Below are 27694 nucleotides of genomic sequence, written 5' to 3'. Positions count from 1 at the left end.
TTTGTTTCCTCTCTTTCACCTTAACCAAACAAAAGAAACAAATCAATAATATTTCTCTCTTTACTTCCTTTTCTCCCATCCTTCTCATCTACCTCAACCAAACATGTCATAAGTAAATATTACACTTATATTATAGGAGCAGAGGATTTTTACCGATAACTCATAGGAATAAGGGAACAAAAAAGGGGACGAGATGAAAGATATTGAGAATCGAACTCACACTTATAAAGAATTTTACCGATAATATAGATTTTAGTGATATTTGTATTATATGATTACTCTATAAATTTATGACATTCGAGAAGAGATCAAAGGAAGGCGGAAGGCACCGAAAATCTAATATATACTTAATAGAAGAGTTCCACCATCACAAGACTAAAACATATTTCCTTCATTCAATTTAAGGATCTTAATTTAACTAGATACAAAATTAAGATAATAATTTTTTTTTTGAATCTCATGAATTTAAAGAAATCTAACATATACTTAACAGAAGAGTTCCACCGATACCACAAGGCTAAAACCTATTTCATCCATTTAATTTAAGAGTTTTGGTTTGACTAAACACGAGAATTAAGATAATAAAAAAACACTTTTGAATCTCGTGGATTTAAACTAAAAATGAGTTTACTAAATCTTATGGTCTTAAATATGCCCATAAAATGTTGGAATTAGAGAGTTACTAAATATTTCTTTTGAAACAAATTAAAAAAGAAAATAGTATTTTAACACATCTTTAGTGCAATCAATTAGACATTAATCTATTAGGGGCAAGTAAATCATTAATGTACAACCACCCACCCAAAGCATAGGATTCTAGTTTAATAAGACAGGTATCACAATTTTACTCATGCACATGGTGCCAAACTGCCAATATAATCCATTCTCATCACTATCATTTCTCTCTCTCTGTCTGCTCCATACCCCACCTCCACTAACCCCCTCACCCCACCCCACCCCACTACCCCACCTCTCTGTCTCTATCTTTCCCCACTGTATTAGACTTTTCCTACTTTTACACTAAAGTCCCTCTTTCACATTTATAACCCCCTTTGCAACAAAACTTTCCTTTTTTCTTCAGGTTACACTTCACTTTCTTGATTATGGACAACCAAGATCACAAAATAACAACCCCATCAGGTTTATTTCTCATTTTTTCTCTTATGGTTTTCTTGAAATTTTGTTTCTTTTACTTGTTTTCCTGTTTCTTGATTAGGGGTTTTATTGTATTTTGTGCTTTGCATTTCTGTATCTAAGTCATGTATTGGTCAATGAGTTTTGACTTGTGGTCAAAATGAGTATGCTTTTTTTTTTTTCTTTAATTTTTTCAAGAAGTGTGTATGTTGAATGTGTGAAATGTATTGTTCATTCTCTATCAGGGTCTAAATTTAAATACTAAGCATTATTTCCTGCTGGTCATTTTCTTGGTTATGGACAACCAAGATTACAAAATAACAACCCCATCAGGTTTATATTTCTTTTTTCTGTTATGGGGTTCTTGAAATTTTGTTTCTTTTACATTTTTTTTTTGTGTTTCTTGATTAGGGGTTTTATTGAAGGAACTTATATTTCTCTTAACTTTGTGTACTTTGTATTTTGTGCTTTGCATTTCTGTATCAAGTCATTTGATCAATGGGTCTTTGACTTGTGGTCAACATTAGTATGGATTTTTTTCTTTAATTTTTCAAGAAGTGTGTATGTTGAAATTGTGAAATGTATTGTTCATTTTTCTCTATCATGGTTTAAATTTTGGGTGGGTATTGATTTTTTAATATCATTTCCTGTTATTGCTCAATGAGTTTTTTTTTTTAATTTTTCAATGTCTTTTTTTTTTTTTTTTTTTTGGGTGTTGGGAGTTGGGAACTGTGTGTTTTATGTACTCTTAAAAGGAAAAAAAATCTCACATATAAGCAAGACATGTGTATGAATGATGTGGAAATATCAGTTTCCTCGGGGTCTAATTTTGGCTAGTAATAGATCCTTTTATTATAAGCATTTTTTATTTCTTGTTATTGCATTTTAATATCATTTCCTGTTATTGCTCAATGAGTTTCTGTATGGTTCAACGTTTAATTTGTAGTTATATTTGGTATTGGGAGTTGCTAAATGGGGGATTTTTCTTAATGTTTTGAGATGTGTATGTTGAATGTGTGAAATGTATTGTTCATTCTCTATCAGGGTCAGGGTCTAAATTTTGATTTTTAGTACTAAGCATCATTTCCTGTTATTCCTCTATGAATTATGGTATTTTTCATTGTTTAATTTGTGTTTCTTTTGGGTATTGGGAGTTGTGAAATGGTGGTTTTATGTAATCTTAAAAGTATATCCACATATATAAGTAGATATGTGTATGAATATTGTGTACTTCATCCTTTTCTGGGTCTAATTTTGGCTAGTAATAGATCCTTTAATTATAAGCATTGTTATTTCTTGTTATTGCTCCGTGAATCTTTTTTATTTTCACCGAGACATGTATATGTGTATAATTTGTTGGTTTCTTTAATGCAGGGCATGAGAATCATGGGCCATATTTGTGTCATAAATGCGGCTGGCCTTTTCCAAACCAACATCCTAGTGCTAGACACAGAAGGGCACACAAGAAAGTCTGTGGAAAAATCGAAGGATATAAACTTAGTGAATCCGAAACAGCAGATAATTCTACCCATTCAGCTGTTTCTGATGACGAGCACCACTCAGATGGAGATCATCGAACTCCAAGTGAGAAATCTTGAGCCTTTTGCACGAATTTAGTTTAGTTTCTCTTTTTTGGTGAAATTTTTTATGTGATCGTGCTTTTGGTTTTTAGGTCCTAACGGTAAAATGACAAGTGTGAAATCATATCGATCAGAGGATGAAACTTACTCTGATGCTGTCACCGAGTTCTCTGACAGCGGGATTAGCCCTGGCATGGAAGAGCGTCCGGAGAGTTTCAAAAAAATTGATGATGAATTATTGAAGGCCGATGCAACCGGAGGTAAGCATTAAGGCAAATTACCATTCATGTCTGTTAATGTTGAAGATCAAATGACTTCTCAAACATGCTGTATGTAGTTGTACTTAGTAATTTATTTGTTGTTCGGGCTTGCAACTTTTTCCTAATTTCTGTTGGATTCTGTGTTGTTGTGCAGTTACCTCTCACAAAGAAGGGAAAATACAACATTTCATTTAGGGTGTGTTCGGTATGAAGGAAAATGTTTTCTAGAAAAATAAGTGGGTTTCTTATTTTCTTGTGTTCGGTACGTAAGCAAAAAATATTATCCTAAAAGGTTTTTGTATATAATCTAGACAAATACTATGGGAGTTTGTTGTTGTTTTTTTTGGGGGGGGGGGGGGGGGCGGCTATGTCGGTTGGGGTGAAGATGAGGTGTGTTGGAAGGTGGGGAAGACTCAATCAATATGGAATGCTACCTGTGAAACATGTTTTCCCTACTTCGAAGTCATTTTCCTCATTTTAGAGAAACGTGTATTTCTAGAGAAAATATTTTCCAAAAATTTTGATCAACTGAACATGGGAAAATTGGAAATCATATATTTCCCTCCATACCGAACACACCCTTAGGGAAAGTTGATTATTGCTATCTTGTCTTTTCCTTTTTTTTATCTTACTCAGGGAATCAGGCGGGCTTGAGATAAGTAGTGCATGGAACTTGTGAGCCTTCTCTTCATAATGATAAAACACATACGACAATTCTTCATAATGATAAAACACATATGGCACCTCATGCACGACAAACTCTCTGTAAAGAAAGGCAAGGGAAAGCTCTCGTGGAAACAGGGCGTGGGGGTATATATCTCTTCATAGAAGAAATTTAAATAATTTGATTGGAGACTAAGTTTTTGGATATGAAATTAAGTTATGTAGACTGAAAATGAAAATATTTTCTATAGTATCTTTTTAGTTCAACCTAGTATATTAGGGTACTAAATAATGATTATCATAGGGATTTACCTGCAATTACCTTATAAGCGACGTGATTCTGTAAACATTTTTACACTGTCAGTGAATAAAAGTAAACTCTTTGGGTATAAAAATAACTTTTTGGTTTAGTTCAAGCAGAGAAATGATATATTGGGTGAAGTTAGTTGGGTTAATTCTTTCCTCTTGTTAGAATCTTGTCTCTGCTTCTAACTTTAAATTGATTTCCCCTGCAACTTTTGGTAAATGGTGAGCCAATAAGGTTGAGTATCGGAATTCTTTTGATGAATTCTAAATGAGATGGACTGGATGAAGTTTTGCTTATATTAACTCAACTATAGAAACACAGTGCCCCACTTGTGGGATCACATTAATATTTTATGAACATCTTTGCTTAAATGCTAAGTGTTTATTTCTATTGTCAAAGTGGTTCCAATTAATTTATACTGGATTTTTAATCCCAGTTTTTGTGCTTGTCTTGTAGCATTCCCTTTGTGATGCTGAGTCTGTTACTAATGCCGAACCTAGTGGGCTGTGTCTTTGGAAACATTTGTATCGGATCAACTATGTGAATTAGTCCTATATTACAATTTGCGGATAATATATGAAAAGTAGAGGACCTTTTTCTTTGCTAGTATCACTGAACGGCTACTTTTAATTATTTATTCTGTTTCTCTCAGAAAAAGTTATGACCCTGTATTCTGCTGGCTGCTAGTTTGAATATTAGGATATTTTCTTCTTTTCAATTTGTGATTAGTAATGCAGCCTTAACTACATATATTAGCTTAAATTTTTGGGTTGCTTATTCCTGATTTCTTCGTCCTGCTATTTAGGCTTAGCAATCTGCCTTCACGCTTAGAAGCTACATGATTCGTTACATTTAATGTGGTTTTTGCCAATTTGTGGTGCACTTTCATGGTTGTAGGTATCTCAGGATCCTCAAATGATGCCGCTGAAGTAAATGATCCCGAGTCACTTGAAAGTGCAATCGATCAGCCAGTGGCAGATAAATCTTTGGGCACAAAGCTTGACAGCCCGATCGACGCCAGGCCTATTAAATCCGAGATCCCAGTGGATGCTTCTCTGCATGAGATAAATGCAATTGAATCTATTGACGCCAAACAAATGCAGATGTCTTCTGGTCAGCCAAATGATTTGAAGGGGATAGAAGATATTAGTGCCGGTGAAGGTTTAGTTGATGCTATTGAGGCTTCTGTCGAAGTGTCTCAATCAGTGGTATCTGATACAGATGAAAAGACGTCAAATAATGAAAGTTATGAGTCAAAGCCACAGGAGGTGGAGGGAAAATTTTTTGGCCCTTCAACTGTGGAGTCTAAGTCACTTGAGGCAGAGGAGCAAGCCACTGATAATGTTCCCATTGAATCCGAACAACAGCATAAAGAGAGAGAAAATCCCGATTCTGCAGACTTGAAATTGGACTTGTCTGAAGCTGAAGTTAAATCTTTAGATGTTGTGAATGTAGAAAAGGAGCATGAACAACTTGGTTGCTGCATCAGAGGTGGTGGAATCTCCACTCAACTTTCACCTATTTTGGTGGAATCAAAAGCTGATTCTTCTAATGAAATAGACGGTGGTAGCCAAACAGAGCTTTCTGACTCATCCAAAGCTGAGGAAGGGAGAGAAGATGATGTGCATGTGCTGTCATTGGCAAAAGATTTACCTGCATCAGACAACCCCGAACTGCTTAAAGACTTTAAAGACTTCAACAAGTTCAAATCTAGTTTACCATTGGATCTAGGCTCTTCCGAAGAAATTTGCTCTGCAAAAGATGACGCTGTTGCTGCTTCCGTGGTGAGTACTTTAGATGTTTCAGGGGAACAGGTTAGTGAAGAAAAGTTAGTGGTCAACGCAGAGGGTAAAACTGATTCTATTGGATTAGCATCCGATCCAAATACCTTCGAGTGCGGACTGTCGAGCATTCTGAACTCTAATGGCGTAAAAGAATCTGAAGACTCTTCAAAGAACTCTCCTCCTTCAGTTACCCCAGCAGACCTCTCAGATATGAACACTGTTATTTCATCTGAAGCCAAGCAAACAACAAAAGTTGATGATCCTGTAATTGAAAGAACCGAAGAAACAAGTTTGACCATGGCAGAGGAGAACAAGGGTGATCAGACAGAAAATGAGCTTTTTGGAAACAAGGAAACAACCCTTGAAGACACTATTTGTTTATCTGAAGCTAATCAAACTATGGTCACTGTCGAAGGAATTGACCGTGACGAACATGAAAAGGTCAGAACTGAACACCCAATTGTGGCTGGGAGTGAAACTGAGAAAGAAAGAACCGAGGAAAAGCTGGCAGGAGTTTCTGAAAGTGATAAAACTATCTGCCCGGTTGGAGGACATCATGACCGTGCTATAACTACAGATACGACTGTGCATGAGAGCAGAGATGAAAATTTTCATGAAGCCTCCGAAGAAAGCACAATTAGCAACGATGCTAAAGCATTGGAGTCTGCCAGTGCAACTGGATTGGATTCCAAAATAATAAGTGATAGTGATGTGAAAGAGCAGGCTGGTTTGCTTGTCGATTCTGATTTGAACAGTCACGTTGTTGAGAGCTCCGATGCAGGAGATGTCCTTAAGAGTGCCACTGGTATCATTTCATCAGCCTCACAGAATGAGGGTAATGACAAGGTCATAAAATCTGCAGTGGATACACCAATGACATCGAGCAGCAGAGCCGATAGCCTGGATGCCAACTGGGGTTCCGTGTCAGGTATAATCACTTCTGTTTTCTGTGTGTGTGTGTGTGTGTGTGTGTATGTATACTGGGGTTCTGTGTCAGGTATAATCACTTCTGCTTTCTCTGTGTGTGCGTGTGTGTGTATGTATATATATATATATATATATATATATATATATAGAGAGAGAGAGAGAGAGAGAGAGAGAGAGAGAGAGAGAGAATGTTGAAAACTAACTTATTGGAAGTCAATTTTGGTTGCCTTGATGATGTATTTGCTCCAATCTAATATATTCTGCTATTTGTGACGAAACAGTTCTTTCTACCCAGTCCGAGTCGACAGCTGTTCCTGATGCCGAAGCAACTGATACTCGAGGACTCGAAAAATCAGTGTGTGACTTGCAGAAACCAACTTCTGGAGCTGACAAGTCGGATCTTTATGAGCCTCCATCTTTCATGACATTGGTTGAATCCGGTGAAAGCGCTGACGAGAAGAAAGCTGGTGCGTCCGAGATCGAAGCACAGAAAGCTGGATGGTTCCCTTCTATAACTAATGTGGTGAACGAATCTCAAGGGAGAAAGAAGAATGAGGAGATAATTGCAAAAGTAACAAACTGGAGCGGCACAACGAAGCAACACACTCCCTTGAAAAATCTACTTGGTGAAGCCAGATCTCCAAACGCAAAACTAGTGCCGAAGAAAGATGAAACTGCCAGTACTAAGACGACGACAGTGAACTCGATTCTGAGCTCAGAGGCACAAACTAAGGAGGCGGAGAAAGAATGGAATTCTCCAGCGAGGTATCCAGTTGACATCAAGAAGGAAAAGAGGAAGACGAAACCATATTGGGTACCATTTGTTTGCTGCTCTTCAGTACATCAAGACGCGTAATTTCTTTGTTGGCTATATATATATATATTCTTCTCTCTTTTAGGCTGTGCGTTTGAACACCTTATTAGACAAAATGATGGACTATTCTTGTTTCTACATGTATATTTGGATGCATATTATTGCTTTGGGCATACAGTTTTTGTTCAAAAGATATGGCCTTTCTTTATTTTTATGTTTTGTAGAATTTGACTATTTCCTATTTCTCCTGCATGCCATTTGACCTTTTGCTTCATATGATACGCCACAGCATTCTGAGGGCGTTTAACCAGCTTTCACGCGCCTTGACTATTTACGCATAGGTACTGAGTAAATTGCATAGAGGCATTTACATTCCAGATTTAAGTTAATTGGTTAAAACATTTCTTTAAGTATTTTAACGCTATTCCCACAGGCATCCCTCAGTATAAGTTGGCAGTTGTAGGTGCTCTTCACATTTTTTTCAACGTACATTCAAGTCCAAAGTGTTATGATTGACCACAAAATAATTAGTTAATTAATCTATATTCAAAAAATTAAATGAAAGCTTTAGAAAAAATGGGTAGCAAGACCCTAGATGGGTCTAAATTCTATCATGAAGCAGTGCAAGACCCTAGATGGGTAACTGCTATGCAAGAAGAGATCAGGCGAACAAGACTTGGGAGTTGGTTCCACTCCCTACTGGCAAATCACCCATTGGTTGTAAATGGGTTTACAAGGTAAAATTCAAGGCTGATGGTGAGATAGAAAGGTTTAAGTCCAGACTTGTGGCCAAAGGGTACAATCAGAGAAAAGGTTTGGATTATCATGACAAATTCTCTCCTGTGGTAAAAATTGTTCAGGTCTGTTTGACCTATTGTTGCTGCTTCTGATTAGCACATCCATCAAATGGATGTGTACAATGCTTTTTTGCAAGGTGATCTTCATGATGAAGTGTTCATGCAGATGCTTGAGGAATTTTCTAGCCAGGGGGAGAATCAGGGACTTGTGTGTAGGCTTGTAAAATCCCTCTATGGATTGAAACTAGCTAGTAGATCGTGGAATATCAAGTTGACTGAAGCCTTGACACAGTCTGGTTTTGTGCAAAGTGAACTGGATCACTCTTTGTTTATCAAAAGGCACAACAAAAGTTTAGTTGTAATTTTGGTTTATGTTGATGACATGTTGATTGCAGGGAATGATCTCAACATGATTCAACTTACAAAGAAGGAATTGCATGCTACTTTCGAAATCAAGGACCTAGGAACTCTTAAGTACTTCTTGGGGATAGAGTTCAGCTGGTCAAGTAGAGGGATTCTCATAAATCAGGGAAAATATGTTATGGAACACATAGGTGATATAGGACTAATTGGTGCAAAGCTTGTATGGACACCACTTGATTCAAATCTGAAGCTTACAGCTGTGGCAACTGGAGATGAAGAACTTAAGGATAAGGTAATTTTTCAGAGGATCATTGTTAGATTGTTGTATCTGACCTTACCAAGAACTGATATATGTTAATGCAGTACAAACATTGAGTCAGTTCATGCAACAACCAAAGAAATCACACATGGAGGCAACTATGAGAATTATCCGGTATGTGAAGGGATAGCCTGGGTTGGGTATCCTAATGAGAAGTGAAAAGTCCAACCGTGTACATAAATTGGGACGAAGGGGTATCCTAACTTCCTATGCTTGGTCTTCTTTTTTCCGGGGAATACCCAAATGAAACACGTGATGTTAACCGTAGCTGCTACAATCTAGATTTTGTCCACTTGTAGAATCACTTCTTGTGTTAATTAATCGGACCACTGACATGAACAATGAGAGCTTTTGTCTTTCTAGCAAGCTCAACAATAATCATTTAGTTCGTCATGGGACCAGATGTAGAACTGTACTAGATGACAAAATCTTACTATTAAAGGAAATGAACTAAAAGGGGCAGCAATATTGGTGAGACATTGTTTGTGGCTTATGCTTCTCCATACGTTTGAGTTGGATAAGCGAACAGTAAAGCATGACTTACATGTATTTCCTGGTAGGTCTCAGTTTACATCATTTTATATTGTATCAAATGTTATAAATCCTTTAAAGAGACTTTTAACCCAAGATCCATTTATAAATTAGACATTTCAAGTGACTAGTATTTTGTGCAGTGGACAACAAAATGATGTTCTTTCTATTCTTAGTAGCTCTTCCTGTTATGCTCATTTTTCTTCTTCACAAAACGAAAATAAGTAGAAATACCATTCTGCCACCAGGTCCTTTAGGTTTACCACTCATTGGAAATTTGCATCAGTATGATGGTTTAACCCCTCGTCTCTATTATTGAAAACTTTCCAAGAAATATGGAAAAATCTTTTTGCTGAAACTTGGTTCTACTCAAATGGTTGTAGTTTCTTCAGCAAAATTAGCAAAAGAAGTAATGAAGAAACAAGATTTAGCATTTTGTAGTAGACCATCTACTCTTAGCCTGCAAAAATTGTCTTACAATGGTCATGATATTGGCTTTGCACCTTACAATGACTATTGGAGGGAAATGAGAAAAGTTTTTGTTATTCATTTGTTTAGTCTCAAGAAAGTGCGATCTTTTAGTCCAATTCGTGAAGATGAAGTCTCAAGAATGATTAAGAAAATAGCTCAGCAAGCTACCACTTCACAAATCACCAAGCAATACAGTGATTATACTAACAAGTACAATTATTTGTAGAATAGCTTTTGGCATTAGGTATGATGAAGCAGCACATGAAAAGAAGAGATTTGATGAAATTTTAACTGAGGCTGAAGCAATGCTGGCTAGCTTCTTTGTCTCTGACTTTTTTCCTTCTTTAAGTTGGATTGATAAACTCACTGGATTGACCGATAGCCTTGATAAGAATTTCAAGGATTTGGATGAGTTTTATGAAGAACTCATTGAGCAGCATCTCAATCCCAATAGGCCAAAATCCATGGATGGGGACATTCTTGATCTTTTGCTCCAATTGAAGAAAGAGAAATCAATGCAAGTAGATCTCACTTTGGATGATATAAAAGCACTTGACATGGTAATCTCCCATGTCTTAAACCTATCTACCCCCTCCACACACACGCACACTTGAGAGAATTCATCCTAATTAAGCTAACTAATTTCATACTTGCTGTCAATCTATGGTAACTCTATTTCATTATCCGACTTAAGGCAACTATTTGAGCCAGTTCATATAGGCAGAGCTTTAGTTATGTTAGTACATATCCTTTGAGTCCAAAGTTGTTAGAACCCGTATTTTTGTACAGTGGAATAATCCGGATTAATTATGATAAGTTAAGGACAAAACAATTTCGGGATACAAAGTCGAAAATTTTTGACGTTCGATTTTATTCTGAGATATGAGTTGTGCATGAATTTGTTGGTATGGAACAATTAGGAAAAAAATTTGGGACCAAAATTGGAATAGATGGAACTTGCAAATTATGCAATTTGTATGCATTTGGCCGTGTGGTTTTTTTGGGATTGGCCCACCCAATGTGTGTTCACTTTTAATTGGAACAACACATGGTGTGGGCCAAGGCACCCTTGAATAAGTCTTCCACTAGCACAAAAGATGACCACAAGTCTTCATTTGCATTCAACACATAGATTTTTTTTTTTTTTGAAGACTCCACCATTGGAGGCTCTCAGCCAACCTCCCCAAAAATTCAAGTCCCTTTTCAAGCTCTCCCAAAATTAATTCCTTGGTGTAAACCCACTATATTGAGGTCCCTAAGTAGCGTGGAGGTGTCGTTGGGGCGATCAACCCATTATTTTTCATCTTTTGGAAACCCTAGCCCATTGTGGAAATTGAAGAGAAAAGGTAAGATTTGATTATGTTTTGTATGTTATAAAGGTTGTATGCTTGTTGTAATATGTTATAATGGAGGAAAAATCATGAAATATAGTATGATTGGAAGTGGGTTGTGTGATGGGTGTGCTAGCCGCGTATATGGGTGTTTATTGTGTTGTGTTGAAACTATGAATTAATGCCTAGTTAGTTTGTTATGATCATTGTAAGGTGAAGAACAGTCGAGAATCATCCATATACGTATATGTGTAGTGTTGGTCGAAATGGGTCATATTATATGACAATGTACGAATGAATATCGCTTAATGTTTTAGTCGTCGTCATTGTGAATCCTATGTTGGAAATGAATGTTCTATGACTCAAATGGATGTTGTGAATGTTGCGGACTGTTTTAGAGGTTATTGTATGTTTAATGTAATTGGTATATTGATGAGATAGGATTGTTAGAATGTAAATTGTAGATACAAACCATGATTCGGAAATGAAGAAAAAGTTAGAGGGCTGTCTCGGTTAGGGGCTGTTTCGGGTAGCTTGGGAAAATTTATGGATTGTTGGAAAAGTTGTATAAATTGCTTAAAATGTCTTGAAATGTTTTTGGTATGGGTTCGGGTTAGTATGTGAGCATATAAGCGTCGATTTTGGCTTGAAGGTAAGTCGTCGAATTGAATTTATGAAAGTTAATAAATGATGGCAAGAGAGCTATTATTGTTGAATTACCTTTCGAATTAATTATTAATGTTGTTAGGTTTGTTGTTGTGGTTGTTGTTGATTGAGATGGCCGAGTTAAATTCTCGGGGCAGCCTATTTACAGGGGAAATGCTGCCCGAATTTCTGTAGAATTAAGGGCGAAACTGGAATTTATTGCCCAATAAGTCTTTAGCTGATGTTTGGCATTTTATGGCTTATTTTTAGATCGTGGGCAGCCCGAAGCCTAGTTTGGACTTAGCTTGAGTTGGATCATATTGGAGAGCGTTTGAGGTATGTAAAGTAACCTTTCTTTTGGCATGCCTTAGTTAAAGTAGGCCATGATACGAGCCTCTAGGAAACTCTATTCTCGCAAATCCGAGCTTGTCTATGATTCGTATTTGTTTCCTTGGTATTCTTGGGCGCATATGCCATAACATTGATCCTTTTATCCTCGGAGTTTATAATTTGTAAAGATTTCATGAAAGTTGATTTTTGGTTTCAAAGCTTGTTCTTAGGCGATTCCAAAAGTTCAAACGCCCATAACTTTCTCAGAAAAGCTCGGATTGCTTTGAAATTTTTGTAGGAGTTTGTATGATATAAAATGAGTATGTTTTTCATAGGCGGGCTCAGTTCGGGTCTATAATCGTCCGTGGGTCCCGCGACGCCCTTTATGTAATTTCGGTAACTTTGGGAAGGAAATGTTGTAATTATTGTTCCGATTTCAAATATGACTATTTTACTTATCTTTTGGATTTATGATAATGATTTTATGCATATGATTCCTCACTACTCCGCTCGTGCCCTATGATATCGTTCGCCGGTTCCCGGGCCGGTTCGGTTGTCGTGCGTATTATGATACATTCCGGTGTTATGCTGTGTTTATGGTTCACCGAGCTCCTCGCTCGAGGGCCGGGTTCCATATGTGTTTGGCGTTATGCTGTGATTGGCGTTATGCTGTGTTGTGATGTGTGCCGGGGATTCGGAGATTTGAAACTTTCTGGTGTTATGCTGTGTTATGGCGCCATCGACAGGCGGGCGACCATATTTTCCTGTGCCCTATGCATAATTTATACTTTGGAAATAAACATTTTGATATTTTTGGATATGTATTATTTTCCATACTTCTGATTCGATTACTGTTCAAGATTTATTTCTGTACCTTCTGCTTTGCATACTCAGTACATATTTCGTACTGACCCCCTCCTCCGGGGGCTGCGTTTCATGCCCGCAGGTACAGACGCACAACCTGGGGATCCACCTGTTTAGGATACCCCCTTCTACTATTCGGAGTGCTCCTCTCATTCCGGAGCTTATATTTTTGGTATATATATTGTTAGTGCATTTATATATATTCGTTCATGGGTACGGCGGGGCCCTGTCCCGTCATATGATTCTGTCGGTTTGTTTAGAGGTCTGTGGACATGTTTGTGGGTTAGGGTCTTTCTGTACGGATGCGTGTATATGTTGTGTTTGGGCGATCTCATTCGCCGCGGCGGCCGGTCCGCATATGTTTACATGTTGCTTTATTGGCCGGTGTGGCCTTTGTTGGTATTTTTTGTGCGCAGGGTTATTTTGGATAGTCTGTAAAACAAAGGAAACTCTGCCGAAATTTTTCTGGAAATTATCTAAATTTGAAATATAGCCTTGATGGCATCTGCTATATACTTGAATGCGTTTGATAAAAATTTGAGATGGCATTTGATAGATGTGTTTGGGTGCCCATATCGGGTACTAGTCACGGCCTACGGGGTTGGGTCGTGACAAAAGTTTTCTAGGAATTTTTCGTTTTATTAGTGATTTATATGTCAGCAGAAAATATGGAGAACTTTAGTGTTTAACATACATCTTTATTCTTGTCAAAGTTCTATTTTTTTTAATATATATTTTGTATAATATTAGATTGAGATAGTTTAAATGAAGTGATATATATAAAAAGAAATAATATATCCAACCCCAACTTGCTCTGAACTGAAACATGGTAATTGTAATTGTTGTGTTGTTGTGTGGATGTACATATATGTATGTTGTCTGACATGTAAATAGCACACAAATGTCTTCCGTATTCCCTTGAGACTTTCTCACTAATTGACGATTTTTATTTCTTTCCGTGTTAATTGCTTTGTAGAATGTAATAGTTGCAGGATCAGACACTAATGCAACTGCAGTAGTATGGGCGATGACAGCCTTGATGAAGAACCCAAAAGCTATGAAGAAAGTTCAAGCAGAAATCCGAAAATTAGTTGGGAAGAAAGGCATTGTGAATGAAGATGACATCCAAAACATGTCTTATCTCAAAGCAATGATAAAAGAGACATTAAGATTGTATCCACCAACTCCGCTCCTATTGCCAAGACAATCAATTGAAAAGTCCACACTAGAAGGGTATGAAATTCAGCTAGGAACTATTATTCATGTTAACTCATGGGCAATTGCAAGAGATCCTGAAATATGGGAAAATCCAGAAGAATTTGTACCTGAAAGATTCTTAAATAACAATATTGATTTCAAAGGACAAGACTTTAACTTAATACCATTTGGAGCAGGAAGAAAAGGGTGTCCAGGGATTACACTAGGAGTTGCAATCGTGGAACTCGCATTGTTAAATCTTCTTTTTGCATTTGATTGGGAGTTGCCTCGTGGGATGAAAAAAGAGGAGATTGACACAAATGTTAAGCCTGGAATTGTAATGCATAAGAAGATTGATCTTTTTCTTATTGCTAAAAATTATCTCTAGACTACACTCAGATGTGGATATAAGGTGAGTTCTGTGAAGGTACAGTTGAACTTATGTATACATGTCCAAATCACATTTAATGTACACCTGATAAAATCATCCTCATGCCAAACCTATAGAAACTCTAAACTTTGTATTTGCCTTTCGCTTCACCTAATTTTCGAAGTGTTGCATTTTAGTTCTTTTCTGTATAAGGTTCTTAGTGGGGTGGGGCTGTTGAATTAAAGAAGAAACCCCTTTTGCCACTATATCCAAAACCGACCGCAAAAATCGACCATAGATGGTCCAACACCGACCGAGAAAAGCGATTTTTTTGCGCGGAGTGCCCTTCTTTTGGGTTGGTCTATATATTTTGCCCCTCATTTATGCCTTCTTTAATTTTTGCTCCTACCGTCTGTTTAATGAATTTTTTTTTAACGAAATTACCCTTACCCCATTAAAACCCTTTCTATTTCGTCATTTTCCCTTTTTTTTTCTTTTTTTTTGCTTCTTCGTTCCTCCTTTGTTTTGTGTCTGTCTTATCTGTTCTAAAATTTAGGTACGAATTTGGATCTTTTGCTCATTTCAATATTTGTTTTTATGTTAAATTGTTGTTTGTTGAATTGATATCTTTGTCTTCGTCGTTTTTTATATTTAATTGATTTTTTTTTATTTAAAATTATAGTGTTTTCTTAAAGTGTCTGTATGATTTTTTGAACTTTAGTTTCGTTCCCCATGTATATATTTTGGTTTTTTGAATGTCGTATTATGAATGTCGTAATATGTTTTAGTTGATTTTGATATGCGTTTTGATTTTCTTTTTGTTGAATTTTTGAAATTTACTTACTGACTTTTCTAGTTCTTAACACTTGCGTAAATTTTTGTTTTGCTCATGAAAATGAAAGTTTGCCTCTAACAACATACTTTGTTCTTTTGTAAAGTGAACTTCTGCCTCCTCCGGCAGATTTGTCTAATTCTTAATACTTGTGTAGTTTTTTATTTTGCTTATGAAAATGAAAGTTGCCTCTAACAACATACTTTGTTCTTTTGTAAAGTGAACTTCTGCCTCCTCCGGCATACGTTTCTAGTTCTTAACACTTGCGTAAATTTTTGTTTTGCTCATGAAATGAAAGTTTGCCTCTAACAGCATACTTTGTTCTTTTGTAAAGTGAACTTCTGCCTCCTCCGGCAGACTTGTCTAATTCTTAACACTTGTGTACTTTTTTATTTTGCTTATGAAAATGAAAGTTGCCTCTAACAGCATACTTCGTTCTTTTGTAAAATGAACTTCTGCCTCCTCCGGCATACTTTTCTAGTTCTTAACACTTGTATACTTGATGTTTTGCTTATGAAAATGAAAGTTTGTCTCTAACAGCATACTTTGTTCTTTTGTAAAGTGAACTTCTGCCTCCTCCGGCAGACTTGTCTAATTCTTAACACTTGTGTACTTTTTTATTTTGTTTATGAAAACGAAAGTTGCCTCTAACAACATACTTTGTTCTTTTGTAAAGTGAACTTCTGCCTCTCCGACATACTTTTCTAGTTCTTAACACTTGCGTAAATTTTTGTTTTGCTCATGAAAATGAAAGTTTGCCTCTAACAGCATACTTTGTTCTTTTGTAAAGTGAACTTCTGCCTCCTCCGGCAGACTTGTCTAATTCTTAACACTTGTGTACTTTTTTATTTTGCTTATGAAAATGAAAGTTGCCTCTAACAGCATACTTTGTTCTTTTGTAAAGTGAACTTCTGCCTCCTCCGGCATACTTTTCTAGTTCTTAACACTTGTATACTTGATGTTTTGCTTATGAAAGTTTGACTCTAACGGCATACTTTGTTCTTTTGCAAGGCGAACTTCTGCCTCCTCCGGCATACTTGTTCAGAACTTTGCATGATTATTTATTGTCAACTGAAGTTACTGTAATTTAAAGTCTAAGTCATTGAGCAGTGTATACTAATCAAATGGAACATATAAACTAATCAAAATCAGAACAAAGCAATAAATTTGATCAATTCTATGTTGTTGAGTAAAATTATGATTCACAATGTTGAATTTAGTTCATAGAAGATGATTTCTTGTTATTTTCAAATATTAACAAATCTAAACTTAATAAAGCATCAAATTGAGTTGAATTACGTTCAATTGAAACACTATATATTATGTATTTACCTTTTCCGATGTTGTAGCAACAAAATCAATGGAGATTTCTCCGGTGAAATGTTGAAACGATGGAACGATTGAAAGGTTTGTTGTTGGAATGATGGATAAGTTTAATTGGATGTTTGGGGTTCGTTACAGACTTTCAGGTTTTTATATGTTATGGGTAGGGGTAGTAACATCTTTTTCTTTTTATCTTTTAGCTCAGAAGGGCAAATATTAAAGATCACGCATTACAGGGGCAAAAATTAAAGACCAGCGCATTTGAAGGGCATTCGCGCCAATTGCCCCTCTTGAAATTCTAAAAGCAATAGATAAAGCACAATGTAGGGTAATATCGAAACACAAACACAGATTATTTTAGGCAAATTCCTTCTGTTTCATATGTATGTATGTATATATATGTATGAGTCCCTTTTTTCTCAATCTCTGTTAAAAAATATCTTCTATATATTCGAAAATTTTGAATTTCTGATTTTACTCTTTAATAAATGTTTTCCTAATCAAGTAATCATTAAATGTTATGACTTGTGTGATATCACAAGTTAAAAGAAACTTTTTAATATTTGAAAAAAATCTTTCTTTATATTATGAGCGTGCCACAAACATAAGCCAATGAATGTAACAGTACACAAGACTTGCAAATACACTTTTTAAAATCTAATCATGATTAATTGATATGAATTTTTTCACATCGATTTGTTAATTAATTCGTTAGGTTAAATGTTTACCTAGGTGTAAGTAGCTGACGTAAGCAAGTATTTACCAGCGCCGCTATATAAAATAGACACAAACAGATCCATTACTTAGCTAAGTGTAAATAGCTGATGTAAGCAAGTATTTAACAGCACCGCCATATAAAATAGACACAAACAGAGTAGTTCATTACCATGAGAATTGCCTTTATGTTGTCCAAAGTGAGATCGATTGGAGTTGATTGCTCTTTTTTCAACTGGAGCAAAAGATCAATAATATCTCCACCCATGGATTTTGGCCTATTGGGATTGAGATGTTGCTCAATGAGTCCTTCATAAAACTCATCCAAATCCTTAAAATTCTTCTCAAGTATATTTATCTTTCCAGAGAGTTTATCAATCCATCCTAAGAGAGGAAAGTAATCAGAGACAAAAAAGCCGGCCAACATTTGCTCAGTCACTTTTAAAAGTTCGTCAAATTTCTTCCTTTCACGTGTTTCTTCATCATACCTAACACCAAAAGCAACTCTACAAATAATTGCAGTTGTTAGTGAAATCACTATACTACTTAAATTGGTAATTTTTGAAGTGGGGGCTTGTGGAGATATTTTCTTGATCATTTAAAGACTTCATCTTCACGAATTGGACTAAAATATTGCACTTTCTTGGGACTAAATAAATGAACAACACAAATTTTCCTCATTTCTCTCCAATAGTCATTGTAAGGTGCACAGGCAATATCGTGACCATTGTAAGACAATTTTTGCTGGCCAAGAAGAAAAGGTCTACTACAAAATGCTAAATCTTGTGTTTTGGTTACCTCTTTTGCTAGATTTGCTGAAGAAATTACTACCATAGTAGAAGAACCAAATTTCAATGAGAAGATTTTGCCATACTTCTTGGAAAGTTTCCAAAAATAAAGATGAGGGGTTAAACTATCAAATTGATGCAAATTTCCAATGAATGACAATCCTAAAGGACCTGGTGGCAGAATGTTTTTTCCATTCTTTTTGGCTTTAGAAAGAATGAAACTGAGAATAATGATAAGAAAGGTTACAAAAAGTGGAAAGAACATCATGTTATTTTGATAAAGTCACTAGAATTGTCTTCTATATGTTGTATTAGAATTGCTCTAGTGTCTTTCATTTATAGTAATAGTAAAAGGAGCTCGAACTTTGGATCAACGGCTGTGATAATATCAAATATGATTATGATATTTAAAAAACGAAAAAGGGCCAAATATACTCCTATACTATCGAAAAAGGGCCAAATATAAGCCTCGTTATACTTTGGATCCAAATATACCCCTACTGTTATATTTTAGGCACAAATATACTCCTCCACCGTTAAAATTGACAAAGGTGAAACCCAATCCTACATATCATTAATATTTTAATGAAGTGAATACCACTGTTATACCACCATTACGCCCACCACCTTACTTTATTTGGTGGTTTCAATGGGAAGATTCAACTTTTGAAAACCCAAAACCCCCAAATCCAATTTCCAAACCAAATCCTTCAATCTTCAATACCTAAATTATAGATTTTGTTAAATTTGAATATATTCTTCTACATTTCTTCCTTTTTCTACCATTTCCCTCTGTTTTTTCTTCTTTTTGGTCATCATCATGATAGGTGTCGTGCTACAGCCATCAATTTTCCTGTTTCTTATTTTAAAAATCTGTTCTTTTCCACGTGATTTGGTATTTCAAGATATATCCTCTTAATTATTTCATCCATATTAGTCCTTCTATAGAGTTCTTGAATTCAAAAAAAAAAAATCAGCAGAATTTATTGCTTGTTCTTAAAAATTCCCTTTTGATTGCTGTCCACTTTACTTCTTTGGTGATTTCAATAGGAATTATTTAGTTTGTCTAGCTTTCAGTTCACTGATATTTTTGCTTTTTTACCTCTACTAATTGATAAAGATGTGGTTGATTTGTTTCTATGTGTTAACAAGTGCTTTGTGACTTGAAGCTTTCTGTTTTCGTAGTTAATAATATTGCTGTGCCGGAGAAATTAGTGGTGGGCACGATGCTGGTGTAGCATGGTGCTAATGGTGAAAGATGATATGGAAGAAGGGGGTGGGAGTAAAATAGGGTTTGTTTAGTGACGTGGCATGCCACGTGGTATTATTTTCATTAACATATTAATGTCATGTGGGATTAGACCCCATCTTAGTCAACTTTAACAGTAGAGGGTATATTTATGTCTAAAGTATAACGGTAGAGATATATTTAGACCCAAAATATAACGAGATATATATTTGATCCGTTTTTGATAGTATAGGGACATATTTGACCCTTTTCCGTTTAAAAAATATACAAATTGAAAGAAATTGGTAATTTAATTAAATGGAAAAAAGGACATTGCATGTGTAAAGTCACCCGGTGGTCAACCATTTAATATTCTAAATATAAGGCTACAAAAAGTGGAAAGAACAACATGCTTTTCTGCAAAGTTACTAGAAATGTAATTCTATATCTTGTATTAAAAAAAATTACAGTATCTTTCATTTATAGTAATAGTAAAAGTAAAAGGAGCTGGAAATTTGGATCAATGGCTGTGATAATATCAAATAAGATTATGATACTTAAAAAATATACAAATAAAAAAGAAATTGGTAATTTAACTTAAAGGAAAAAAGGACATTGCATTTGTAAAGTCACCGGTGGTCAACCATTTAATATTCTAAGAGCCTGTTTGGATGGACTTTTGCCTATAAGCTGTTTGCAGCTTATAAGCTAAAAAAAAATAAGTTGGGGTAGTCTAACTTTTTTTTTTTTTTTGCTTATTGCTGTTACATCTTATAAGCTGCTTTAGATAAGCTAAGTCAAATGGGTTCAATTATTTTTTTAAGCTTATTTTAAGCACAAAATGACTTTAAGCTGGCCAGCCAAACACTCAAAAAAGCTGAAAACAGCTTATAAGCAACTTATAAGCCAATCCAAACGGGCTCGAAATCTAAATCTTGTCTAAAACTAAATCAAGATCCAACTCTAGATCCATAGGTAATTATCAATGATATTTTTGTTATGATGTCATATTATGTTCTGGTTTTCTGACGTATGAGATACCTCCCATTATGACGTATGAGTGCTAAAGGGGTTCTCGGCGGGGCGAATTTAGGTAGGAAAAATGAATCACGTGAACACATGATTATCCGATTAAATTCTGTATATTATGTATATATATAATTCTTAAAATATATCTAATATTAATTGATGGACACATGGTTAAACAAGATTGAGTGGAGCATTAGTTAAGTGTTGGGTTTAACCCCTCAAGGTCATGGGATTGAACCCAACTAAAGGTACTTTTGCGTCTTTTTTTTTTTTTTTTAAAAAATAATCTTAGGAGCAACGCTGAACCCATCCTCTCGAAATCCTGGATTCGCCTCTGGTTCTCAGATTTCAGTTAGTTAATATGTATTGTGCTTTTTTCTCTATGATTTCATCTAAGAGTTATACAATAATTATATTACCATTACACGAGTATGTGTTTGTGTTTTTTTCATTTCTTTTAATTTCCATTTGATGCCCGATATATGTACTTATCACTCAGCCACAATATTTGGTGATGATTATATAGAGTTGTTACATATTGCTTTTCTTGGTGTTTTCTAACTAATTCCTTTTCGACCTATATGACCTTGCCCCATACTGGCTGAGCTACAGTGGTGCGAGGAATTCAGAAGCGAATCTAGGATTTCAAGAGGATAAGTTCACCCTAGAAAAAAAAAAGACGCAAAAGGGCATTTAGTAGGGTTTGATCCCACAACATTAAGGGATTAAATCCAACACTTAACCAGTGCTCCACTCTATCTAATTTGATCATGTGTTCCTTCAGTTAATATTAGATATATTTTAAGGATTATATACATAATATACAGAGTTTAGTCGGGTGACCATGTGTTCACGTGACCTATTTTTAATGCATAGATTCGCCTCTGGCAAGGGTGGTCAGTCGAACATTCGAAAATTATATTGAGTATATAGGTTGAAAATTACTCTATACAAGTATATATATACATTTTGTACACTCTTTGGCACAACCGAGAGCAGTAGCTCAATAGCAAAGGGTGGTCAAAACATTCTATTCTTTTCTTAGCCTACCTTTTTTTCTGAAACCAAGATGGACCAAAAAACGGTGGTTTATAATAGTTTGACTTTATCTCTTCAATACTAAATGGGAAAATAGCTTTTAATCTCAGTGTTATTACATTATTTCTACTTCAGTTCCTGTCATATTCGGGTAAGCCAAAAAGAGAATAACAGTTTCTTCGTAATGGTGGATATATAATTTAAATTAATGGCATAATGGAGTTTTCTTTTCTTTTTTTTTTGTATTAAATTTTTGGCTTTGAAAGAAACATAAAAAATACTGAATTACCTTGTAAAGTAGACAATGGTCAAGTTAGAGTTATGGTGCAGCGGAAGGCCCCTTCTCCTTACATAGTCAAGTGATTGAACGCCCCTTAAATCTTTCGCTATTTTTTTTAGGTTTAACGGAGGATTAAAAACACACAAATTGCTTAATTGAAGGTTAAATATGATTTAGTCGAATATCACATTGATAAAATAAGAATAATGTAATAACACAGAGATTAAGATCAAAGCTATTTTCCAATAATAAAATGTTGCACAAAAATAATAATTTAAAAGTCATTTTTTAATTAAAAATTATTATAAATAACATATTTGTGAAAGAGCTTTTTCTTGGTAACGATGTTTATGATTTTAGACGGTTGCATAAGGATTTATGTAGAAAAAGAAAGTATTTGGTTCCATTTCTAATGAGATGATTATAAAAGCATTTTAAGAGATGAAATCACACCGAATACAATTGTAATAGTATATTGAATTATGCTTTCACTAGTTTTTTTTTTAACTTTATGATAGTTTTAAATCATACAATTGTTAATTATATTTATATGATTTTTTATGATTTAATTATGCTTATTTTGATTCACCCAAAATCATCAAAAAAAATATATTATTTACTTATCTAAATTTGAACTTCCTTTATGAAAATTCTAGCTACGATACTACTGCCCCCCCCCCCCCCCCCCCTCCCTCCCCCTTCCACATTTGAGTTCAGTTATATATACACACACACTTATATTGACAAACTAACAGAAGCTTTTCAAGTTTATTGAAAGTACAAAATTTACAAGTTTTACAATAGAAAAAGGTAGAGCATAAAATTGTACAACCATATGAAATATAGGTAAAATAATTTAAATATTGAAGTTTGGTCTTCATAGAACTTCTACGCATAACTTCTAGGAACAAGGCGAAGAGCATTTTTCTTATGCATAGTAAGTCCAGGTAAAACATCAGTATCAATATCTTCAATCTTTATCCCACAAGGCAACTCCCAATCAAATGCATAAAGAAGATTGGAAAGTACAATCTCCACCGTTGCAGCACCAAGTACTATAGCTGGGCAGCTTCTCCTGTCAGCTCCAAATGGAATCAACTCAAAATCTTGACCTTTAAAATCAATAGCACTATTCAAGAATCTCTCAGGAATAAATTCTTCTGGATTGTCCCATATTTTAGGATCCCTTGCAATAGCCCAAGGACTAACATATATTATAGTTTTTGGTTGAATTTCATACCCTTGTAGTATGGATTTCTGCATTGTTTCTCTTGCTAATAGCAATGGAATTGGTGGGTATAATCTAAATGTCTCCTTTATTACTGCTTTGAAATATGGAAGATTTTGAATATCATCTTCATTAACCATGCCCTTATTATTCCCAACAAAGTTTCTAATTTCTTCTTGAACTTTCTTCATTGCTTTTGTGTTCCTCATCAAGGCTGTCATTGCCCAAACTACTGTACATGCGCTAGTGTCTGTTCCACCAACCAGTATATTCTAAGAAAATAAAATCATAAATTGTCAAATTAATCGAACTTCTCAAAGCAACAGATGAAACATTAATTTATATCACACTTTTTCTTTTTAATCTGCTTAAAAAAAATATTGTCACATTATTATTTGTGAAAACTCTTTTTTCATTTTACTCTTAATGACATGTTTTTCTAGTCATAAATATTGTCATGGCGTGTTTAATACCACTAATTCAAATAATACTTTTTATATACGCCAAAAGTCATTTTGTAAACTTGGTGATATCAAATACCGACATATAGAATGAAACAAATGGAGCAGTTGATTACCATGAGAGTTGCCTTTAGATTTTCCAAAGTGAGATCAATTGGTGTCGATTGCTCTTTCTTCAACTGGAGCAAAAGATCAAGAATATCTCCATCCATGGATTTTGGCCTATAGGGGTTAAGATGTTGCTCGATAAGTTCTTCGTAAAACTCATCCAGATCCTTAAAATTGTCTCTCAAGTCTGTTTATATTTCCAAAGAGTTTATCAAGCCATCCTAAGTTAGGAAAATAATCAGAGACAAAAAAGCTGCCTGCCAACATTTCTTCGGTCACTGCTAAAAGTTCATCAAATCTCCTCCTTTCACGTGCTTCTTCATCATACCTAACACCAAAAGCAATTCTACAAATAATAGTACTAGTTAGTGAAATCAATATAGTGCTCAAATTGACTATTTGTGAAGTGGCAGCTTGTTGAGATATTTTCTCGATCATTCTTGAGACTTCATCTTTACGAATTGGACTAAAAGATGTCACTTTCTTGAGACTAAATAAATGAAGAACACATATTTTTCTCATTTCTCTCCAATAATCACTATAAGGTGCAAAGCCAATATCACGACCATTATAAGACAATTTTTGTTGCCCTAGAATAGAAGGTCTACTACAAAATGCTAAATCTTGTATTTTTGTTACCTCTTTTGCTAATTCTGATGAAGAAACTACAACCACAGTAGCAGAACCAAGTTTCAATGAAAATATTTTTCCATATTTCTTGGATAGTTTCCAAAAATAAATATGGGGGGTTAAACTATCAAATTGATGCAAATTTCCAATTAATGGCAACCCTAAAGGACCTGGTGGCAGAACATTTTTTCCACTCTTCTTGGCTAGATATAGGAAATTGAGGATGATAGGAAGGATAATTACTAGTAGAAGGAGCATCATTTTGTTTAATTTCAAGCTACATAATATGTTCCAGAAGTCTTCAATATATAGATCTTATAAAACTGTTCGTTTTCATTTTTAATTGACTTTGAGTTGTTTAAGGAGAGGATTCAACCACCAGGGAATAAATCATAGAGTATTAAATCATAGAAATTATTCCCTGGTGGTTGAATCCTCTCCTTAGACAACTCAAATGTAGTAAATATATCATTTTTTTCCCACATGGTGCTTGTTTATTTGTTTTGGGGCCTCAGCTACTCTGAATTCATCAACAACAAGCTACTCTGAATTCATCAACAACAACACACCCAGTGTAATCCCACAAAACTGGGGTCTGTCCAACTACTCTGAATTCGCGCCTCGTAATTGAGGGCCATTACTACTAGAAAATTGGAACTAGCGTCAAAGAAGTTTCAATTAGCTAGAAGCTATTTAGCAACAAATTCCTATTTATGGAGAAACACTAGTAAGACTTTGCATTTTGTTGTCATTTCCAATCAGATGATCCATTAATCGAACTAATGGAGGATTATAATTGGATCGATGTTTTTGATTTCTATTGGAGATTAGGAATATATTGACTTTCAGAACCTGAGAAATTCCTCGTGTTTAGCGATTGATTATCAGAGACTCGCCTAGTAGCTAGAGGCTATTTAGCGACCAATTTCTATTTGTAGAGAAGCGTTAGCTTTACCCGAACCCGAGAACTCTGATTAACTCCACAATCCTTGGTGTTATATATATATATATATATCATTTGAATGGGACAAGCTAACAGAAGATGCTATGCAAATTAAATGTATTAATATCATTTGAATGGGACAAGCTAACACAAGATGCTATTCAAATGTATTAATATATCATTGAAATTGGACCAGCTAACAGAAGATGCTATGTAAATATATTACTCCTATATAATTGGAATAGGACAGGCTAACAGAAGATGCTCTCGGAGAGTGTCAATGTACCAAATAATATATCTTTTGTATATACTCTGGTAGGGAGATTCACCCTTTAATGAACCTTATGCAGCACAAATTAGAATTATTTGGGCCAATCGATTTCAGATACCAGATGGTTTTATAAAAAAGAGAGAGAAAAAACCCATACCTATACATGAGGGGTGGCCAATTAATGATTTCCCATTAAATTGGATTTTTGGTGAGTATATTGCAATCGACAATTACTTCTTTGTGGTTGATTAAGTAGTATATATGGACCTTAGCTTGTATATGAAGTAGATTACTCTGTGTTAAGGAGTAGTTGAAGCCAATTTTGTTAATACTGTAATTTCATTATGCTTAATTGAGTTTAGTCTACTTCAGATTATGAAAGATAGTTTTCGTGTGCCTTTAGTTTTAAGTTAGTTTATCAGCCACAATAAGAGCTGCAGAGTCTTGTAATTGTCTGAACCGATACCACTATTCATTATCGTGACCCGGCCTAGATGTTATTATTATTATTATTTTTGGTTAACACGGATATTTATTTATTACTAGTAATATGCATCAATATAGGTACGGCGGCCGGCTATACTGCTAGAACTCAATTGTTTAGGATGGTTAGCATCACTATTACTATTACAAGACAATAAACAAAAGGGCACTGGAGGCCTAGTAAAGAAAGTTCCATCTTTGTCTGCTTTGAGTTTTTCCAAGACAAACTAGGGTAGAAATAATCATTCTGCTTCATCCTTAGCTTGCACGTCCGCCACCTGATTCTGTGTTATGAGACAACGACAATTATAACAATGATAACGAAAAAGAACACATAATTTTAACGTGGAAACCCTCAAGGGGTAGAAAACCACGATTGTCACCAACTCTTACAATTCAATGAAAGACGTATATTCAGGATACATAATTATGAAGGAAAGCCATGTATATATAGGCTGTGAAAGACCCTAAACCCAGTAGTAAAGAGACCACTTTTCCATGTAGCAACCCCTGCATGCAGTCGATCATAGGAATTGGTCCTTACATCAATCCCACAAACATAACATTCTGCTCTCTAAAGCTATGCTGGATCGGGGGGATTGGGGTAGGGGGACAACTCCCTGCACTCATTAACAATGCTAGTATAGCATGGATTATCATTATTTTATGTTGGATACAGTGTCCTTTGAGTCAGCGTTACTTCAATTGTAAGTAGTTTGTTTTTCCATGCTAGCCGTATTAATCCATACGGGAGGGCTGTTAGTTCTGCCCCTGCAATTGTTCCTATAGATATTCTAGCGGAAAAGCCAATTATCCATTCACCTGTATTGTTACGAATTACCCCTCCTATGCTACCCATATCAGAATCTGTGCGTATAACTTGTAACCACATTCTGGGGGTTCCCATTTAAAATTTATTGCTATTTTGGTCTTTTTAACATTAGATTTGTGTGTTAGATTTAGGAATTCAACAGCTCTGGTGAAGGGGATGTTAGCCAAAAGTTCCAGAGAAATTTAAAAAAAAAAAAAAAATTGAAAGGCGCCGTCCCAGTTTACCATGTTGTTGATGGTGAAATTCTGAATCATTTTCGATGCTATTAATCCAATCAGGCCTGGATGTTTACTTAAAAGTCATATGTTTACTTTTCGATCATGTTTTTCTTCATTCACATAATTATTGCATGTCATTTTCGCTTGCAGGCTTAATTGGATAAGAAATATAGATCTGACTGGATTATAATTTGGTTTGAGAAAATGGTTTTATTCACTAAATGGAGCACCCAATAAGCACCAGGTTATTGCTATATTTATTATTGAGGTTGAAGTACTCTCCAGGTTACTAAACCAATGAGCTGTTTAGAGGCTTCTCAATGCATAGGAAACTGCTGATGATGATGTCATTATCTTCACTTCAGGTACTAATGGACAGATTATGCAACAATTAAAGAGATATGAAGTTCATTCTGGACAATCAGTTAACATTGGAAAAAATTTCCTATCTTGTACTTGGGATGTCCTCGAGGACATCATATAGTAGTGCTAAAATAGCGAGGAGGAAAAATCAGAGCATTTCTGTTTTACAATCTCAACCCCTTCATTTACTAGCTGCTATATATGGTAACCCCAAAGACAATATTTGCTCAAATTGAAG

At 35.2% G+C, this 27694-nt stretch overlaps 1 protein-coding gene, 1 long non-coding RNA gene and 2 pseudogenes across 4 annotated transcripts; 3 read left to right on the top strand and 1 right to left on the bottom strand.

Annotated features, from left to right (window-relative positions):
• The first annotated feature begins 983 nt into the window (after positions 1-983).
• Positions 984-7677, top strand: LOC132611534 (uncharacterized). Of its 3 annotated transcripts, none has more exons than XM_060325955.1 (5): positions 984-1140; positions 2509-2718; positions 2807-2974; positions 4842-6656; positions 6937-7677. In XM_060325955.1, the coding sequence occupies exons 1-5, from the start codon at positions 1104-1106 to the stop codon at positions 7509-7511; spliced, it is 2805 nt and encodes a 934-aa protein (XP_060181938.1). In that variant the 5' UTR covers positions 984-1103; the 3' UTR covers positions 7512-7677. The 3 variants fall into 3 exon arrangements, with proteins under 3 accessions (XP_060181938.1, XP_060181939.1, XP_060181940.1); XM_060325956.1 differs by lacking the exon at positions 984-1140 and adding an exon at positions 1183-1467; XM_060325957.1 differs by lacking the exons at positions 984-1140; positions 2509-2718; positions 2807-2974 and adding an exon at positions 3395-3784.
• A 1840-nt stretch (positions 7678-9517) lies between these two features.
• Positions 9518-14995, top strand: LOC132610783 (6,7,8-trihydroxycoumarin synthase-like; annotated as a pseudogene).
• LOC132610784 (uncharacterized) lies at positions 10919-14090 on the top strand. Its single transcript, XR_009571312.1, has 3 exons — positions 10919-11296; positions 12197-12262; positions 13203-14090. It is a non-coding gene; the product is annotated as an uncharacterized LOC132610784 (long non-coding RNA).
• A 7748-nt stretch (positions 14996-22743) lies between the features above and the next one.
• On the bottom strand, positions 22744-24607 carry LOC132610486 (6,7,8-trihydroxycoumarin synthase-like; annotated as a pseudogene).
• Positions 24608-27694: the final 3087 nt, after the last annotated feature.

The sequence above is a fragment of the Lycium barbarum genome, chromosome 9 (genome assembly GCF_019175385.1).
Source record: "Lycium barbarum isolate Lr01 chromosome 9, ASM1917538v2, whole genome shotgun sequence".
In the NCBI taxonomy this organism is placed as follows: domain Eukaryota; kingdom Viridiplantae; phylum Streptophyta; class Magnoliopsida; order Solanales; family Solanaceae; genus Lycium; species Lycium barbarum.
Note: the sequence above shows the minus strand (reverse complement) of the source record. Positions and strands in the feature narration are given on the sequence as shown.

Bases quoted from the DNA above. Each gene is read 5' to 3' on its own strand.
- LOC132611534 (XM_060325955.1), top strand. From the start codon at position 1,104: ATGGACAACCAAGATCACAAAATAACAACCCCATCAG. The intron at 1,141-2,508 runs GTTTATTTCTCA...TCTTTAATGCAG, and splicing joins CAAAATAACAACCCCATCAG to GGCATGAGAATCATGGGCCA. The intron at 2,975-4,841 runs GTAAGCATTAAG...TCATGGTTGTAG, and splicing joins GAAGGCCGATGCAACCGGAG to GTATCTCAGGATCCTCAAAT.